Raw genomic sequence first — 19,208 nt, forward strand, 5'->3', positions numbered from 1 at the left:
GGGGCGGGCCCTGGGCGCCTGCCTCCGCTGGGAGTGGGGCGGCGGGCGGGGCGGCGGGCGGCAGGCGGGGCCCTGTGCACCTGCACGGTGTGTGTCCAGGCCGCAGCCCCGCGCCAGCTGCAGCTCCTTGCTCCGAGCCGGATCCTGAGCGGAGAACACGCGCTGAAGCGGCAGCGGCGGCCCCGCCCCGGGACTCCATTGTTGAGGCTGCCTCCGCTCTGTAGGCTACTCAGCTGCGCTCCAGTCGGCCCAGGCGCCGCGGCGAGGAGCAGGCGCTGTGAGCCGGTGGCCTGAGGTGAGACCGGGCGACGGGGTCTCCGGACCGGGCGGGGGTCTCTGCCCCGGGCGTGGCGGCTCCGAGTTGGATTCCGCAGGGTCCGAAGTCAGGATGCGAGGTCCTTGCGCCTGGGCTTTGTCTCGGCGTCGGGTGGCACCGGGGGCTTCGCGCCTACTGCGATACCGCGTGGGCCTGCGCGGGGGTCCCGGTCGCCCTGCGGGTGGGGGCCGGTCCCCACTGCTCCCCGGCTCCCCGCGTCTGCCGCGGAAGGGGCTGCATGGACCCGGGCGCTGGCTTCTGAGCCGAGATGGCGTCACTGCACTCCAGCGTGGGCGACCGAGTGAAACTCCGTCTCGGAAAAAAAAAACTTGGTAAAGTGTTTTACCCAGCCTAGGTATGTGTGGTAGAGCCGAATGAAAGCTTAGAAAAAGACGACTTGAGAACTAGCCCAGCAGAGGAATCAGGTGGGATGTGTTGTTACTGAGTAAGTGAAATTTGCACCTGTTTTCTCCCAGGCCTCGTTGAGTTGTGTACAACAGAGAGCTCAGGTGTTGGGGGCAGTTGACCGGTTGAAGAATGCATTGCTATTATGGGAGGAACATTGGGCTTTGAAAAAGCAGAACTGGATCCACGTTCTTGCCTGGTAACTCTAAGTATCATCTAGTTTGTAAAGGGGAATGCAGTTCACTGAAAAATTCTTATGACAGTGCGGAAAGGATTGGGGTGTCTGCATTGTTTTGTGTAATATAGGTCATATGAACGAGCATTTAGGCTGGAGGGAGGCTTTTCATCTCTATAACTTTACTTTCACAGGACAATTCCATCACGATTTGAAGATTTTGAGTCAAAACTACATTATTCTGCTATGTGTTTCGGGGCAAATGTATACATACAATTTGCTTAAATATTTCAGATGATACAAGAATATATGTGTGGGGTAAAAAGCTGAAATTTGCATTCTCCCTTCTCTAGAAGTAACCATTGTCAATAGTTAAGTCTGTTTTCCAGCTATTTTGTATACTATAAATACACTGTGAACATTTGAGTGTATATAGACCTGTATGTTACACACAGTTTTAGAGATGGAATATTGCTGTGTTGCCCATGCTAGTCTCAAAATCCTGGGCTCAAGTGACCGTCTTGCTTCAACCTCGCAAAGTTTTGGAATAACAGGCATGAGCCACCGCGCCTGGCCTGCATGAGTATATTTACTAATTGCTAAGTTACTCTGTTCAATACGTGGCTATTGAACTCCCCCATGTGCCAAGCATTGTTCTGAATACGTTATATGCACCAATTCACTTAATTTTTAGAGCAGCTCTATTATTGTGGCCCTTTTACAGTGAGGAAACTGTACCACAGAGAGGCTGGGGACGTTGTCTAACATCACACAGCCGGTGGTGTTGGAATTGAGGTTTGAACCCAGACAGCTGGCTTCAGATCTCTTAGCTGTTATCATAGACGGCACACCCAAACCTTAGGGCCCTCCCAAGCCTTGCCTCCGATACGGGCTCGCCTGAGCTCTGCGAGCGCCGTGTATGTGAGGTTTCTTTCCTCTTTAAGAACAGAAGTCTTGGAATTGTCGCAGACCCTGGTAGGACGTCTTGAGGACCAAAAACAGGGATTCTTCAAGCCTGCCCCAAGGGCCAGATCTCTGATTTAGCTACTTGGAAGGTAGATGTGGAAGAGAGTAATTTTACCAGAACAAAAAGTCAGGATGGCTGGGCTGACTTGGCCAGACGCAGTGCCTCATGCCTGTAATCCCAGCACTTTGGGAGGCTGAGGCAGGTGGATCACCTGAGGTCGGGAGTTCAAGAGCAGCCTGGCCAAGAAGTTCAAATTCCGTCTCTACTAAAAATATAAAAATTAGCTGGGCGTGTTGGCGGGTGCCTGTAATCCCAGGTACTTGGGAGGCTGAGGCAGGAGAATTGCTTGAACCCGGGAGGCAGAGGTGGCAGTGAGCTAAGATTATGCCACTGCACTCCAGCTTGGGTGACAGAGCGAGACTCCGTCTCAAAAAACAAGAAGAAGAAGAAGGGGGAAGGGGAATGGCTGGGCTGACTCATAGGGAAGAGGCCCTGCAGCAGCCGTAGGACCTTGGCCACTTGGGTGGAAAAGAAGGAAGGAAGAGCTTCACCCATGGCGGTGACCTGGACTGCAGAAACCACACTAAACAGTCCACATCCTGGAACCTAGCCACCCCATTTGCTTCTCTTCTCCTTGGGTAGAGGGTTTGGGCACTTTCTACCCTAGAGACTGAGCAGCGCAGCTTCTAACCAGGGTAGGCGTTTGTCTGTCCCTGGGAATACAGACAGCGTTCTCATAAGCAGCCCAAATCCTCCTGAATAGCTTTTTGTAGGGTGGGGCAGGGCGGGGCAGAGGGTCATTTTGACTCATAGGTGCCTTTTCCACTTTCACTGTTGATGACTGTGTTACAGATGAAAGTTTTGTTTTTGATACTGAAGAGGGCTTAAGAGAGTGAGCTATTATGGCACATCTAAGCCTACTAAAATAGAACCACAGGGTAGTGTAGGAAAATCTCTTCTAAATTATGGATCACATATGGTGAACGTTAGAAGCCATGTGTACCTAAGTTGAAAAATCAAACCATGTCTTGTATTTGGGTGACCCCGGTAAGTCTGGATGCCACTGCGCCTTGTGTGAACACAGGATGCTGAGGTGTAGGGATCAACAGGCTTTTTCAGGACATCTGTGCTTCTCCCTTGGGGTAAAGTGGGGCAGCAGTAGGAGCGCACAGCTGTTGGGCCCCTAATATTTGTCAGCTGTTTTACATGTGAGATTCCATTTAATGCAATCTTGGAGGTAAAATTATGTTATTGAAGATGAAGATAGAGGCTTAGAGAAGTTAAGAAAATTGTTCAAGATCACGTCATTTGTTTTGTTTTGCTTTGTTTTGTTTTGTTTTGAGACAGAGTTTTGCTCTTCTTGCCCTGGCTGGAGTGCAATGGTGCAATCTCGGCTCACCACAACCTCTGCTTCCCAGGTTCAAGTGATTCTCCTGCCTCAGCCTCCCGAGTAGCTGAGATGACAGGCATGCGCCACGATGCCAGGCTGATTTTGTATTTTTTGTAGGGACGGAGTTTTTCTATATTGGTTAGGCTGGTCTTGAACTCCCAACCTCGGTTAATCTGCCCAACTCGGCCTCCCAAAGTGCTTGAATTACAGGTGCGAGCCACCACGCCTGACCAAGGCCATGTAATTTCTTAAGTGCAAAGATGAAGTACTTGATGAACCCAGAAGTTTCACTTCAAGGCCCTTGATATTTCCATAACACATGGTTCCTTCCCTGGTTGGTGGGAGTGACTGAAGAACTCAAGGAAGCTGTGTTTTGTGGAAAGAGGACCTGAGGGGTGTATGGTCTTTCCAGGCTTGGAATCTGCCATGCTGGGCTTCTGAATTGTATAGCTTGACCATATAGAGAAGCCCCTCATTTAAGACTTATTCTTTGGGGGAAATAAAGGAAAGCCGCCCACATGAGATAGGCAGAGGCGACTTTCTCAGAGCTGCTGTGGCAAGAAAGTCAGCACCAACACTTGCGTGTGGCAGAGACTGACATGCAAGTGAGTGGCGGATGAGGAGTGGGGAAGCTTCAGGATGGAAAGAACGGCTCCCAGTGGAGGCTGTTGTGGGGGCTGGAGGCGGCTGTGCAGAAGTGGGGTGTCCTATGTGATTGGTTAGGGGCATATTTGGCTTTCTCTGAATGATCCTAACTGGAAACATGGGCCAAAATTAGGGTGGCTGTCAGTTTTGAGTCAAGTCCTGGCCACGTGGACAGAGTTGTGGTTTAGTCTCTGGGTTGTGGAGAGAGAGCAGTCTGGCTTCCTGTCTGATGTGCTAGCCTGGCTGGCCTCCTGGCTGTTGACTGTAGATAGGGGATTGGTTTCCTGGGTGGGCAGCTACAGGTTGTGATCTGAGTTCTGTCTTTCTACATATGATCAGGCATGGTCTGTTTGTATATTCAGCCCCTCATTTTTCTTGTCAGTAAAAATATCAAGTGACAAATTGGACACATTGGGAAGTTTTTAGATGTCTGTGTCCCCTGGAGGAAGTTTTGACGTTCACATTTAATCAGAATGAATGTAAACAATTGGGCCATTTATCTTGAAGATGTAAAATAGGAAATCTTCAACAATACTACCTCGGCGCCATTGCCTCTCTGTCCATCGTTAGGGAATGTGTTTTTATCCACCGCCGGCTCATCGTCCACCAGTTTGTGGTTGATCCACTTCTCTATACGTCTTGTCTTGTGTGCAACTCATTGTTTGCTAGTGTTAGCTTTCCCCTTCGTCAGTGTAATTTATTTGTGTAGCCTCTGTTGGTAGGAAGTTATTTGTGGAATTTGTGAATGGAAGGGACCTTGGAGGTCTGCTAGGTCGACCCAGTGATTTTAGAGATAAACGGAAATACAGGGAAATGTTCCAGCTTTTTTGGTGACAAAACCAGGAATAGAAAGCAGTGTTCTTTGTGCCACAATGTCATTGGAAGACAGCTCAATGTGGGCCTAAAATGCAGAGTAACTAACTTTCATTTATCTCTGCTTCTGACTCTTGTTATCAGACATTTTAAATTGACCTAAATGTGTTAGCAGAAATATGAAAAGTCCTGACTTGTTTACATACAAGGTACTTTGTCACCTACTCATTTGGGTTTTTTTCCAACAACAACAAGGATTTCAAGGATTGAAAAGACATTGTTACAAACTGAATGTTTATGTCTCCCCCAGATTCTTGTACTGGAGCCCTAACTGCCAGTGTGATGGTATTAGGGGATAGGACCTTTGGGAGGTGATTAGGGTTAGATGAGGTCATGAGCATAGGCCCTGGTCTGACAGGATTGGTGCCCTTAGAAGAAGAGAAACTAGGCCAGGTGTGGTGGCTCACACCTGTAATCCCAGCACTTTGGGAGTCCGAGGTGGGCAGATCACGAGGTCAGGAGATTGAGACCATCCTGAAATCCTGTTTCTACTAAACATACGAAAATTAGTTGGGTGTGGTGGCACGTGCCTGTAATCCCAGCTACTCGGGAGGCTGAGGCAGGAGAGTTGCTTGAACCAGGGAGTCGGAGGTTGCAGTGAGTTGAGATTCTGCCACTGCACTCCAGCCTGGTGACAGAGCGAGAGTCTGTCTCCAAAAAAAAAAAAAAAAAAAAAAAAAAAAAGAAGAAGAGGAGAAAGCAGAGAGCTCGCACTGTCCTGGTGTGAGGAAACAAGAAGAAAGGTGGCTGTCTGCAAGCCAGGAAGAGGTCCCTGTCAGGGAACTGAGTCGGCCGACACTTTGATCTTGGACTTCCAGCCTCGAGAGCTGTGAGAAATAAACTAATGCTTAAACCACACAGCCTATGGTGTTTTTGATGGTATTTGCCTATGGTATTATGGCCATCTGATTTGACTGATACAGAGATGGTTCCAGAATACTGTAGCCTGTATCTGAGTTGGTGATGCCATGAAAATAAATGTGGTAGTTCATTCCTTTATATAAAGATAGTGCTGTGAGCCGAGTGCCTTTGCTCATGTCTTAGTTGAGTCTTGTTTTCTTATAATAGCTTCCTAATTTCTCTTTTCCCCCTCTAATTTATATTATATCGCTGGATTAAATCATATATGGTATGATTTTATACTTTATGTATATACAAACTTGTAGTGATTTTATTTCATTTGATTTGATTTTTGAGACATGCCCTTGCTCTGTTGCTCAGGCTGGAATGCAGGCGTGTCATGACAGCTCACTGTAACCCTAAATTCCTGGGCTCAAGTGATCCTCCCGCCTCAGCCTCCTGAGTAGCTGGGACTACAGGTGTGCTATCCTGCCTAGCTAATTTTTAAATTTTTTGTAAGGACAGTCTTGCTGTGTTGTCCAGAGTGGTTTCAAACTCCTGGCCTCAAGCAGTCCTCTCGCCTCAGCCTCTCAAAGCACTGGATTACAGGCATGAGCTGTCACACCCGGCCCAGTGATTTTTCATTGTTAAGATCGAGGACAGATTCTCTGGCTTGGCATTCAAGGCTCATGATCGGGGCGTGATATGCAAATTTGGGTTTCGTGTTTCCATTCACACCATCAGCCTTGCACTCCAGCTTGTTGTCTAAGCCCTCTTCTGAAGCCCAGACTGAGAGCTGCACTTAGAATTTATACCTTCTCATCTCTTCATCGTCTTCGCCTATGTTCTTATCTCCATCTGGGACATCGTCTCCACACTTCTGCCTCTTTAAATCTTCTCCATCCTTCAAGACTTGAAATACTTCTGTTACATGATCCCCGCTCTGACGTCCAAACTAGAATTAATCTTTCTTCCTTTGAACTCTGATAGTGCTTTATGTTTTTCATCCTTTAATTATACAGCAGTCCTGTGTGTTAGATATTATTATTCTCCCAGTTTTTCATAGTTACTTTGAAAATATTTGCTGTAGTCACATATTTGGAATAGGTAATATGAGCGACAATCAAAAGGTTCTGGAGAGTGAAAGGCAGTTCTACTCCCATCACTGCCCTGTGATCACTCTTGCCAGTTTTGGTTTGTTTGTTTGTTTTTCCAAGGCAGAGTCTTGCTCTGTCACCAGGCTGGTGTGATCTCCGCTCACTGCAGCCTCCGCCTCCCGGGTTCAAGCGGTTCTCCTGCCTCAACCTCCTGAGTAGCTGAGACTACAGGTGTGCACCACCATGCCCAGATAAGTTTTGTATTTTGAGTAGAGACGGTGTTTCGCCATGTTGGCCAGGATGGTCTGGATATCTTGACCTCGTAATCCACCTGCCTCAGCCTCTCAAAGTGCTGGGATTACACACGTGAGCCACTGCACCCAGCCTATGTGTCTTGTTTTTAAAAACACAGATGTTGGCATAAGATAAACACGGTGGTCCACCGGTAAGTATTTAGGTTGTTCCCAACCTTTTGCATTAATCAATGCTGAGATGTACATAATTCTTGCATATTTGCGTGAATATGTTCATAGGATGCATTGCTAGAAATGGAATTGTGGGATCCAGGGTTCTGTGCATTTTAAATATTGATGGGTGTTGCCGGATTCCCTTCCGTTAGGGCCATACCGTTATCTCACTGTCAATGTGTAAGGGCGCCTGTTTCTATTTCCTTGCCAACAGCTTCTTCTCAACTTTTTTGTTTGACATCACACACACACACACACACACACACACACAGATACACACACACACACACACACACAGATACACACACACACCCACACACACACACACACACACAGATACACACACACACACACACACATACACACACACACACACACACACACACACAAATAGCCCGCTTGTTCCAAAAGCATGGACATTTTACGTTTCTACTTACAGTGTGCGCACACTGACTGAAGCTCTGTGTTGCAGTGATATGTGTTGCTAGGATTGTGGCTCTGTTTCGAATTTGCTAGCCAGGCTATGGCTTTCCAGTCAGGTATTTCTTGTTTTGTTCATGCTGTTGCTGTCCTTGGGCTGTGTGAATTTCCCTCCACTGCCCAGCCAGATTTCCCTTCTGGTGGACGGGCTTAGTGTCTCATCCAGCAGCCCTGTGCCCTGGTGATCTGGGCCGAGTGTGTCATCCGATGGCCCTGTTTCCTGGTGACCTGGGCCGAGTGTCTCATCTGGCAGCCCTGTTTCCTGGTGACCTGGGCCGAGTGTCTCATCCGGCAGCCCTGTTTCCTGGTGATCTGGGCTGAGTGCCTCCATGAGAAGTTGCACCCATCTTCTCCAGTAGTGCATCATTTCACAGCAAGCAACACATTTTCACCACGTTTCTAGTGGGACATGTGCTAGCTCTTTTCTGGGCATCAGCAGACCTGGCTTTTTTCTGGTTCAAGCAACAGCTGGTGAGTTACCAAAGACAAGTCGCATCTGGCCCCTGGTCCTTTGCTTTATAAGTAGAATCACAGTCCGAGTGGGCATCACTGCCCTGGTCTCTCTGCGGTGCTGAGTGTTGTGGGGATGATGGCTAAGTGTCAGGGTGCATTTCCACCACTAGGGGATTACAGTCCAGCAAAGACACAGGAGGAAAGCTAACAGCCCCGGGCAGGTACACAGAACCAGAGGAGTTTGGAAGGGTGGTTCCAAGCTCCGTGGTGTGATTGATGTGATCACAATAAACATTTTATCTCTAAGTCTTGGGCCATTGGACCAAGAGAAGAGAGAGCTGGTGTTGAGTTGTAGTGAGAGGTGTGTGGTTCGTGTACCTGCTGAGCCTGGCTGGGACTCAATTCCATTTTACCTTCTGTTTCCACCTTTTTCATGCTCCTGCTTGTTTCTCCAGAAAAAATTGCAATAAATTCTTTTCAAAAATTTTACAAAAGCCATAGATGCTTATTGAAAATAGTTCAAATGATATAGAAGACAGAAAGATAGTGAATGTTTTTCTGTTGTGTGTTTGGATGAATGTGTCTTTGGGGTAGTCACTATTAACACTGGGTGTATTTCCTTCCAGATCTTTTCCAGTGTACCTACAAATATGTATGTACACTTTGTAAAGAACAAAATAGTACCTGATAAACACTGAGTCTCCCTACTCCCACTGCGCAGTCTACGTGGACATCCTTTCATGGTGATACGATGAGACCTGATCGACTCCTTTTGTTCGCTGGAGTGACAGGTAATAATAGCAACAGATAACTCACCTTCAGCGGGCATTTAGCATGTGGCAGGGTCTGTGCTCCAGGCAGGCTACATGAAGTGGGTCTTAAGGCTTTTTACAACAATGCTATGGGTGAACACAGTGATTGTTAACATTTTGCAAATGATAGAATTGCAGTAGAGAGAAGCAGAGCTGCTTGCTCAAACTCATGGCACGATTCCCGAGAGAGAGAACACTTTTAAAACAATTGTTGTTATAGCCAGGTGATTCACGATCATTTCAAGAAATAGTGCATTCAGTGAATAGATTTCAGGGTCTGGTACAGTCTGGGAGTTGTTCCTGAAAATGTACTGGGCTAGAGGTAAGGGAACGGTCCATTGGCCCTGGGACCCTAGTGCAAGGAGGGAGGTCCCGGGGAGAGGGGGCATGGAGAGGAGGTCTCTGAACAAACCTTGCAACATCCATTTCTGCCGAATCTGGCCCGAGGTCTGGTTCTTGACATGTACACTTTTCAGAGATACTTGGTTTTGATTTTTATCATGGCTCACCTGAGCAGCCATGGTTTCAAACTGCCTGGAGATGTGGTCTGGAAGGCCAGTGCTATGCCCATCCTTCCCGCTCCTGCAGGAGGGGAGTCATCCTGGGACTAGAGGGCTTCGCCTGTAATCAGCTATCTCATAATAAGTGGATTTGATGCTGGTTTCGCTAGGTCAGGAAATTTCCCATTTGGAAGGAAAACGGATATTTGTTTTTGGGTTTTGCTGAAGAGTCACAGGGTTCAGAGCAGGGACTGGAAGTTTGTTGAGACACATGTGAGTGCACTCAAACATCTTCCATGAAGCGGGGAAATAAACAGTGTTCCAGAGAGGTCCCTGGCTTTGGGATATAAATATTTCTGTAACAGAATGGTACTGGATGTCTGCTGTATTTTTTTCTCTACTATTTTGGCAAGTTTTATTTGGGTGTGTGTCTCCTGTACAGAAGGTATGACATCAGTTTTTGCCACCAAGTATTTACAGCCGTCGGTGCCTCCTATGTGGGTCACTTTTGTGCTGTGGTTTCTTTGCGGAAATTGTAGGTCTCCTACCCAAAGCACATTGCCCATTTCAAGATGCTCCTGGTTTCTGAACACCTGTGGCAGTGCCTTCCATGTGGGTGAAGCCAGCCGAGAAAGTATCCCTCCCCAGGAGGTGGGGATTGGTGATTGCCTGAGGGAGGAGGCCGGGGATGAGCCCTGGACTAGAACTTGTCACCGGCTGCTTTTCCTTCCCCTCCTCTCCCTCCTATTTTTCCACCACCCCCACTTTTTAAAAATTTCTTATAAAAAATTAAGCAATTATTTTGGTTTCGTTTATTCACTATTCCTTGCTAATTTTATGCAGAGTGAGCCTGGGACAATGGGAAGGAAAGTTGTACTTAGCTTCAGATGATCCTACCAGCCCAGCATTGAGGGGCTTCCACCAGGCGGCATTATCAAGTGGCATTGTGGAGGTTCTCCTTTCAGTCCTCAGCGTTAACCAGCAGAGGCAGGTGATACTTATTCCTGGTTAATGTTGAGGAAGTTGAGCTCAAAGTGGCTAAGGGAACTTCCCAAAGTCACATAGGAAGTAGCAGAGTAGAACCAAACACAGATTGTCTCTGAATCAGGCAGGTCATCAGATTCCAAAATGGGCTCTTACTTTTTGGAGGTCAAAAAGCTGAACAGACACAGATCTATCTTTCTTTCTTTCTTTCTCTCTTTCTTTCTCTCTTTCTTTCTTTCTCTCTTTCTCTCTTTCTCTCTGTCTTTCTGTCTGTCTTTCTGTCTTTCTTTCTTTCTTTCATTTTCTTTCTCCTCCTCCTCTTCTTCTTCTTCTTCTTCTTTTTCCTCTCCTCCCTCTCCTCCCCCTCCTCCCCCTCCTCCTCCTTCTTCTCCTCCTTCTACTCCTCCTCCTTCTCCTCCTTTCTCCTTTCTTCTTCTTACTTCTTCTTTCTTCTTCTTTCTTCTCCTTCTTTCTTCTCCTTCTCCTTCTTCTTTCTTCTTCTTCTTTCTTCTTCTTCTTCTTCTTCTTCTTCTTCTTCTTCTTCTTCTTCTTCTTCTTCTTCCTCCTCCTCCTCCTCCTCCTCCTCCTCCTCCTCCTTCTTCTTCTTCCTTCTTCTTCTTCTTTCTTCTTCCTTCTTCTTCTTCTTCTTCATTTTTTTCTTTTGAGCTAGGTTTTCAGTATGTTGCCTAGGCTGGTCTAGGCTCAAGCTGTTCTCCTGCCTTAGCGTTCTGAGTGCTGGGCTTACAGGTTTGTGTCACCACATCCAAGTGAACAGAGATTTCTTTAAAGAAGATTTACAAATGGCGAAAAAATATGTGAAAAAAATGCTCAGTATCACTTATAATCAGAGAAATGCAAGTCAAAACCACAGTGAGGTATCATCTCACCGGTTAGGATGGGTATTATCAAAAAGACAAAAAATAACAAGTGCTGGCGAGGATATGGAGACAAGGGAGCTCTTACACACTGTAGGGGTGTGTAAACTAGAGCAGCTGGCTGGGCGCAGGGCGCACGCTGACATCCCAGCACTTTGGGAAGCCGAGGCCGGCAGATCACCTGAGGTCAGGAGTTTGAAACCAGTCTGGCCAACATGGTGAAACCCCGCCTCTACTAAAAACACAAAAATTAGCTGGGAGTGGTGGATCACACCTGTAATCCCGGTGCTGTTGGGCGGCTGAGGTGGGCGGGTCACTTGAGCCCACGAGTTCAAGACCAGCCTGGCCAACGTGGCGACACCCCATCTCTACTAAAAAATACAAAAATTTGCCAGGTGCAGTGGCGGGCGCCGGTAATCCCACCTACTCAGAAGGCTGAGGCATGAGAACCACTGGAACACGGGAGGCGGATGCTACAGTGAGCAAGCCGAGATTGCACCATTGTATTCCACCCTGGGCAACAGTGAGACTCTGTCGCGAAGAGAAAAAAGAGAAAGAGTAAGAGTAAGCTAGGGCACCCACTATGGCAAACAGTATGGAGGTTCCTCAGAAAACTGCAGATGAAATTACAGTGTGATCCAGTAGTCCCACTACAGTGTAGATACCCAAAGAAAAGGAAATCAGTGTCGGAGGGGCATCCACACCTCTGTTTCCTACAGCACTGTTCACCATAGCCAAGATATGGAATCAGCCTCGGTGTCCAACAGCAGATGATGGATAGAGAAAATGTGGTCTTTATACACAGTGGAGTACTATTCAGCCATAACACAGGATGAAGTCCTGTTATTCTCCGCAACGTGAATGGAACTGGAAGATATTACAAAGTAAGCCAGGAACAGAAAGTCACACAGCACATGTTCTCTTATGTGGAAGGTAAAAAAGAGTGGATCTCATGGAAGTTGAAAGTAGACAGAGGATCCTAGAGGGTGAGAAGGGTGGGGGGAGAGGGAGATAGGGAGAAATTTGTTAAAGGATACAAAATTATAGCTGGATAGGAATAAGTTCTAGTGTTCTATAACATAGGATGACTATAGTTAACAAGAATATATAGTTTCAGGCTGTGCGCGGTGGCTCATGCCTGTAATTCTAGCACTTTGGGAGGCTGAGGTGGGTGAAACACCTGAGGTCAGGAGTTTGAGACCAGCCTGGCCAACGTGGTGAAACCCCATCTGTACTAAAAATACAAAAATTAACCGGGCATAGTGGTGGGTGCCTGTAACCCCAGTTACCAGGGAGGCCGAGGCAGGAGAGTAGCTTGAACCTGGGAAGCAGATGTTGCAGTGAGCTGAGATCACACCACTGCACTCTAGCCTGGGCAACAGAGCAAGACTTTGTCTCAAAAAAAAAAAAAAAATGTAGTTTCAGATAATTGGAGGAAGGGTATTGAACGTTACCAACACAAAGAAATGATAAATGTTTGAGATGGTGGATATGCTAATTACACTGATCACATACATTACATGTATTATAACATCACTCTGTGTGCTCCATACATATGTACAGTACACAATTATGTGTCAATTAAAAAAGAAAAAGCTGAACTTAGATTGGAATGGCTATGAAGTAGCTAGCTTTTTCACATTTTTGGTATAGACCCTAGGCATTTATGTTAAGTAAACTACCGTTGGCTTTAGGAAATGTTTAGTATTTGAATTTTAGCCTTGCATTTTATAATACAGAGCAGTAAAACTGTAAGTTTACTTTAGATACAGTCACAGGGGTTGGCCGTGATGACTTTTTTATGTAATAAGGGGGAAATATACCTTAATTAATAGGCATACATGCTCATTTTTCTCCCTTGTACACATTTTCAGCTGTTGTACAGGCATTGTGATACTTATGTAAACAGTATACGATATCTTAGGTAGGAATCAGAATTTTAAGGTAAGAATACTTAGAGTTATATATTTTTCAAGCTTTCAAAGTGGACATTTTGCATGTCCATTTTATAACTGTAATTAAATTTTCAAAAAGACAATACCTGTCTTTAATATGGGTGATGCCCTAGCATTTTTTTTTTTTTGGAGACAGGGTCTCACTTTCTCCCAGGCTGGAGTGTAGTGGTGCGATCATGGCTCACTGCAGCTTCAGCCTCATAGGCTCGAGAGATCCTCCCACCTCAGCCTCCCAAGTAGCTGGGACCACAGGTGTACAACACCATGCCCAGCTAATGTTTAAAATTTTTTTGCAGAGACAGGGCCTTCCTCTGTTGCTCAGGCTGGTCTGGAATTCCCGGGTTCAAGTGATTCTCCTGCTTCATCCTCCCAAAGTGCTGTGATTACCGTCCTGTGCCACTGCCTGGCCCCATATAAGTGGGATGATGACTTGAGCCTAGGGGTTCCACACCAGCCTGGGTAACATGGCACAAGATCCTGTCTCTACAAAAACTAAAAAAATTAACTGGTCATGGTGGCACCTGCCTGTGGTCCCAGCTACTCCAGGAGGCTGAAGCAGGAGGATAACTTGAGCCCAGGAGTCGAGGCTGCAGTGAGCTCTGATCTTGTCATTGCATTCCAGCGTGGGTGACAGAGTGATACGTTGTCTCTTAAGAAAAGTTACTGGCTACCTGATTATTCATAGGGAAAAAACCTGAACTCTGACCTAAACCTCATACCTCGTACAAAAATTAACTCAAAATGGATCGTGGACTAGAACGTAAAATGCAAAATAAAGATGAAAAGAGGAGCTAGAGACTGGGAGAAACTATTTGCAAACTACATGTCTGATAAAGGACTCATATCTATAATATATAAAGAACTATCCAAATTCAGCAGTGAAACCAAATCATCTACTTTGAAAATGAATAAGAGACCTTAAGAGACATTTCAGATAACATATAAGCACATGAAAAGATGTTCACCATCATGAGCCATCAGAAAAATGCACACTAAAGCTACATCACTATACACCTATCAGAATGCCTAAAATAAAAAGTAGTAACAAGACCAATGCTGGTGAGGATGCAGGCAAACGGGATCACTCACACTTGGCTGCTGGGAATGGAAGATGGTACAGCCAATCTGGAAAACAGCTTGACAGTTTCTTAAAAAACTCAATGTGCAATTGCCATAGGATGCAGCACTCACATTCATGGGCAGTTATCCCAGAGAAATGAAGACTTATGTTCACACAAAAGCCTATATGTATCTGTTCATAGCAGCATTATTTATAAAGGCTAGAAACTGGAAACAGCCTGGAGACTGCTCAGCAGGTGAATGGTTAAACAAACTGGTGCACCCAGGCCCCAGATACCACTCTGCAGTAGTTAATGACATCCTTGTTCATCAGTCTTTCAAACTAGAAACCACCATCGTGCTTACTCCCCTTTTTTCCATCCTGGTGGACTTCATTTTGTATTTCTTTCCAATGCATTTTCCCTCTGTCCTTTCTGGTTGCACCTCATGCCTCATTTGAACCGTTGTAAGAGCCCCCGAATTGTTTATCTGCCTCATCATGGAATCCTTTCTACACTTCATGTCCCGCATTGTCATTGGAACAATCTTTCCAAAACATGAACAAACTAACTTAAAAGAAATATCCCAGGTAGCCTTCCAAATAAGTATAAGCTTTCTGTTAGAAGTTTGACTTCTTGCCTATAGGGATCCCGAGGACTGTAGAGAGACAGATTTGCTGTCTGCATTTTAAGATCAGGCAGAAATCCCTGGAGGGGCCCATGTGGAACAGTGGCACAAATACTGGTTCTAGAATCAGAAGCCCTCATATCCTGGTTCTAACACTAGCTGGATGTTCTTGAGAAAGTTTTGGTTTCAAACCTCAGTATGAGGAAGCATACTCAAGGGATCACACAAGGCTGCTGGGAGGAGCAGATGAGGGGCATGGTGAACATGCTGTGTAATCCGTGAAGTACGTCTTATGTGTGAGAAGTGGAACTGTGTGGATAACGGTTCTGGAATCATTGTATGAAAACGATGGAAAGCACATTCGTAGTTCTGCCTGATGATACCACTGGGCACCTGTGTTGTACGTGACTGCAACATGGGTGAGGCCCGGGTCAGTACAGCTCACAGTTTGGTTTTCATGCAGTTAGAAAGGCCCGAGAGGACCCTTCCCCCCTCCAGCTGTAGGAAGGAGGCGGCTGTCTCCTGCCTCTATTTGGTGGGATTGTCTGTGGCTCCTTGGGGACAGGAATGCAGGGAGTGGGGGAAGAAAGCCGGCCTGACTGCTAACTAGTCACCCTTTCCCCAGGAAGGAGTGGAGGGGTCATTTCGTGGTAACTTGCCAAGTCTTTCTTAACTCATCTGCTCTTTGAAATGACCAGCATGACAAGTAAAAGACCCGTTAGAGACAGATGGGCTGTGTGTCCCGTGCGTTTATGGCTTTGTGGACTCAGAGCTGCCAGAACTCGATAGCTTTCTGGGGAACGGTGGGTCAGCCAAGGGGCTGAAAATAGTGAGAGGAAGAAAATCCACCCTCGTTGCTCTGGTCTGGGAGTGATTCCTGAGGAGAGCGGCATGGAGGGCTCAGCCGTGGGGTCCCTCTCAAGCACACCCTCACCGCAGTGGGAATGCGGGTCTCAACCTCCTTAGGCCTCCGTGATTTTCGTCTGTCACATACTCACCTCCAGCAGGGACGTCTATGGTGATGAGATGAGGGAGCATCATAGCACATGTGGCACTTAGTAGGCTTGCAGTGAGTGGACTCTGGCGTCAGTGGAACAGGAGACTGGGAGCTGCATGTGGACGCACTCACGTGCTGGTTGCATGAGTGGACAGAGGGGAGAGGGACGCTCTGCCGTTCTCCTTTTGGTCTGTCACTCCCGCTGTTGTGAACAGAATCCGTGAGTGTATTCTGTTGCCCCAGTCTACTTGGTAGGCTGATTGTTCAATTTTTTGCTTCCACTTTTGATTTCTTAAGAATGGGAAAAGGAATACTTCAGTTACTTTTCTGGTTGATGGCATACTTTCCTTGATATCACCTTAATGCTTTTTAATTTCTATGTATTTTGGATGCTGGAGCTTGCCTGACATCTGTGTTTTTATGCCTCACCCTCTCGCGTAACTGTTGGCCACACCAGGACCAGAGAGAAGTGACCAGATGGATTGGTAGCAGGGCTAGGACTGGAATTCTCCAGCCTTTTGATGCCGAGCAGAGCAGGCTCTGTTTTCTGTATTGCACTGCTCTTCCCTATTTCGACCCCTGTTAGGACAGTGGATGTGAAATGTAGCTGGACGCTTTTGGGGGTGTGCTAGGAGTGTGGCAGATGCCTCAAACTGGCAGGCAGATGCCTCAAACTGGCATTTTCCCCTGATTCTGAATTCTCATGGCTCAGAGTCAGTCTCTAGGCTACGGACCAGGAAGACGCAGGAAGTTGTTTTGTAGGAAAAACTATGCCAGGGCATTTTTTTCACCCGGTAATTTATTTGGTTTGGACTGGAATAAATCTCTGATATTGGTTTCTTTGCCAATATTATTAGGGAGTGGAGCCTGACTTGTTAACTTAATCCGATTCATAGTGCTTAGAATCTCAGTGAGTGTGTGTTGAACCGAGCGGAAGTGTGAGAGCATCTTGGACAGTGGTTTGCAAACCTAGCTGCATCTGGGGCGCTGTGAAAAACACAGGCGTGCTTACTCCAGACCAGTTGAAATAGAATCTGCAGGAATGGAGCCTGGGCAGCTATAATGCCGTTAAAAACCCCCAGGTGGTTCTGATATACCCTAAAGGTTGAGTAAAGGTTGAGATCCACTGATCCACAGTGAATTGGAGTCCTGGATCATAGACATGCCTTATGCTTTCACCAGCTTAGAATGGTTCTTGTGCTTTAGAACTGTGAAAAAGTGTTATGCAAACAAGTGTGGAAATAGCCTAAATGCCACATCCTGTTACTACCTGTCATGAAGTACATTGACCAGTTATTCACTCTATTCTGATCTCTACCCATTCCACCTTTTCTTCATGGAACAATGATTTGACAGTTGGTTATGCAGAACCATTGTAAGTCCAGTTTGATTGGCAGGAAACGATTTTGGGTATGAAGTACCTTTTAGGCATTTATTGAACTCTTGTTTGTACCACCGCTGTGCTGGACAGATTATAAATATTACTTCTTTAAACAAGGCCTATGGAGTCAGGCTGCCTGGGATTTGCTAACTAGCTGTGTCATTTGGGACAAGTTTTTAAGCATATATAAACCTGACTTTCATCTATGAAATGGAATGACAAGGGGTAATTATCATCTCACATGATCGTGCAAATGTGTGTGTAAAGTGCCTAGTTTGGTGCCTAACACATAGTAACTACTCAGTAAAGTTATTATTACACCATCATCATCATATTTAAATGTAAATATTAAGAGCTAATAAATTTGTAAAAGGTACTATACCTTTACCCCTTGAATCAAAGACTACTTTAGTTTTAAGCGGTTGGGTGAATTTATCACTTAAATATTGGCCTCTTGAATACCTTGAATTTCAATTGAACGTAGCCAGAGGATTTCATAATTGGACCGTTTCCTCTGGAACTTGGAGCTTTGTTTGTTTGTTTGGTTTCACTTCCTACTCTAAGCTTGGGGCTGTGCACACCTTTATGGTGATTTCTGGTACTGGGGAATCAAAGCTTCATTCGCTGATTTGGAGGAGATGATCTTATGCTATATGAAGCACTCAGACTTTGTTAACTGTGTACCATCCAGACAAGACCAGGTGCTTCCCATGGCAGCCTGTCCTTTTCTTAGCTCTCTCATCAATCTAGCCTGTTCCTTCTATTCCTCTTTATACTAGAACTTGCCTTTGAACAAGGAATGTTGTTTTGTCACTACTAGGTCCCCAGCAATTAGTAATGCCTAGCATATACTAGGTGCCTCCTGAATGTTAATAGGTGATAATCTAGCAGAACACAAGATAAATCCGCAGGTTGAGATTTAAGCTGAGTGGTATGAGCGCTGCATTGGCAAACTTATTAAATCAATTTTGTTAATACAAGTTTAACATATCTTAGTAACTGACTTAGTTCAGGAATCATTTACTGAGTGTCTTCTAGGCCAGACATTGGGGACAGAAAGGTAATAATATATGATCCCTGCCTCATGCGCAGGAAGTCTAGTGTGATGGACAGACACGTGCCAATGGCTGCCATGGAATATGGTGAGCATTAAGATAAAGGGGCACCCTGTGTGCCCTTGGAGCATAGAGCAGGGCTTGTGTTCTGGGAACATGGGCTCCATGTGAAAACACAATTTAAATTTTCTTTCTTTCTTTTTTTTTTTTTTGAGATAGAGTCTTGCTCTGTGGTCCAGGTTGGAGTACAGTGGTGTGATCTCGGCTCACTGCAACGTGCTCCCCCCAGGTTCAAGCGATTCTCGTGCCTCAGCCTCCCGAGTAGCTGGCATAACAGGTGTGCGCCACCATGCCCGGCTAATTTTTGCATTTATAGTAGAGATGGAGTTTCACCATGCTGGCCGGGTTGGTCTTGGACTCCTGACATCAGGTGATCCTCCCGCCTCGGCCTTCCAAAGTTCTGAGATTATAGGCATGTAAGTATTCATCCTTTTAAATATCTGCGGGTAGCACTTAACTTTAAATGGGTACTAATTAAACTATTGAATGACTTTAGTATGGATTGAATGACTTTGCTCGGGCCTCGTTTTTAATTTCCTTCATTAGAGAAAAAAAAAAAAATGCAGGTTGAATATCCCTCATCCAAACTGCTTGGAACCAGAAGTGTCTCAGATTTTTTTATATTTTTGGATTTTTGAATATTTGTACTATACTTGCTGGTTGAGCCTCCTGAATTCAAAAATCCAGAGTCTGAGCTGTTCCAATGAACATTTCGTTGAGTGTCACGTCGGCACTCAAAAGTTGTGGATTTTGGAGTTTCTGGTTAGGGAGACTCATCCTGTATGGGCGGTGGAT

The 19,208-nt window shown here is 45.9% G+C and overlaps 1 protein-coding gene across 4 annotated transcripts in view; it reads left to right on the plus strand.

The window, feature by feature from the left end:
• The window catches only part of LOC140711352 (SH3 domain and tetratricopeptide repeat-containing protein 1-like), a 35,548-nt gene continuing 16,340 nt past the window's right edge, over positions 1-19,208 (plus strand). Inside the window, exons 1-2 of one of the 4 annotated variants that reach the window (XM_073014332.1) lie at positions 1-295; positions 8,735-8,899. In XM_073014332.1, the coding sequence (XP_072870433.1) occupies positions 8,860-8,899 (40 nt within the window). In that variant the 5' untranslated portion in view covers positions 1-295; positions 8,735-8,859. The other 3 variants (XM_073014333.1, XR_012092531.1, XM_073014334.1) reach the window with 3 other exon arrangements.

This window comes from Chlorocebus sabaeus, unplaced genomic scaffold (genome assembly GCF_047675955.1).
Source record: "Chlorocebus sabaeus isolate Y175 unplaced genomic scaffold, mChlSab1.0.hap1 unalloc_scaffold_715, whole genome shotgun sequence".
Classification (NCBI taxonomy): domain Eukaryota; kingdom Metazoa; phylum Chordata; class Mammalia; order Primates; family Cercopithecidae; genus Chlorocebus; species Chlorocebus sabaeus.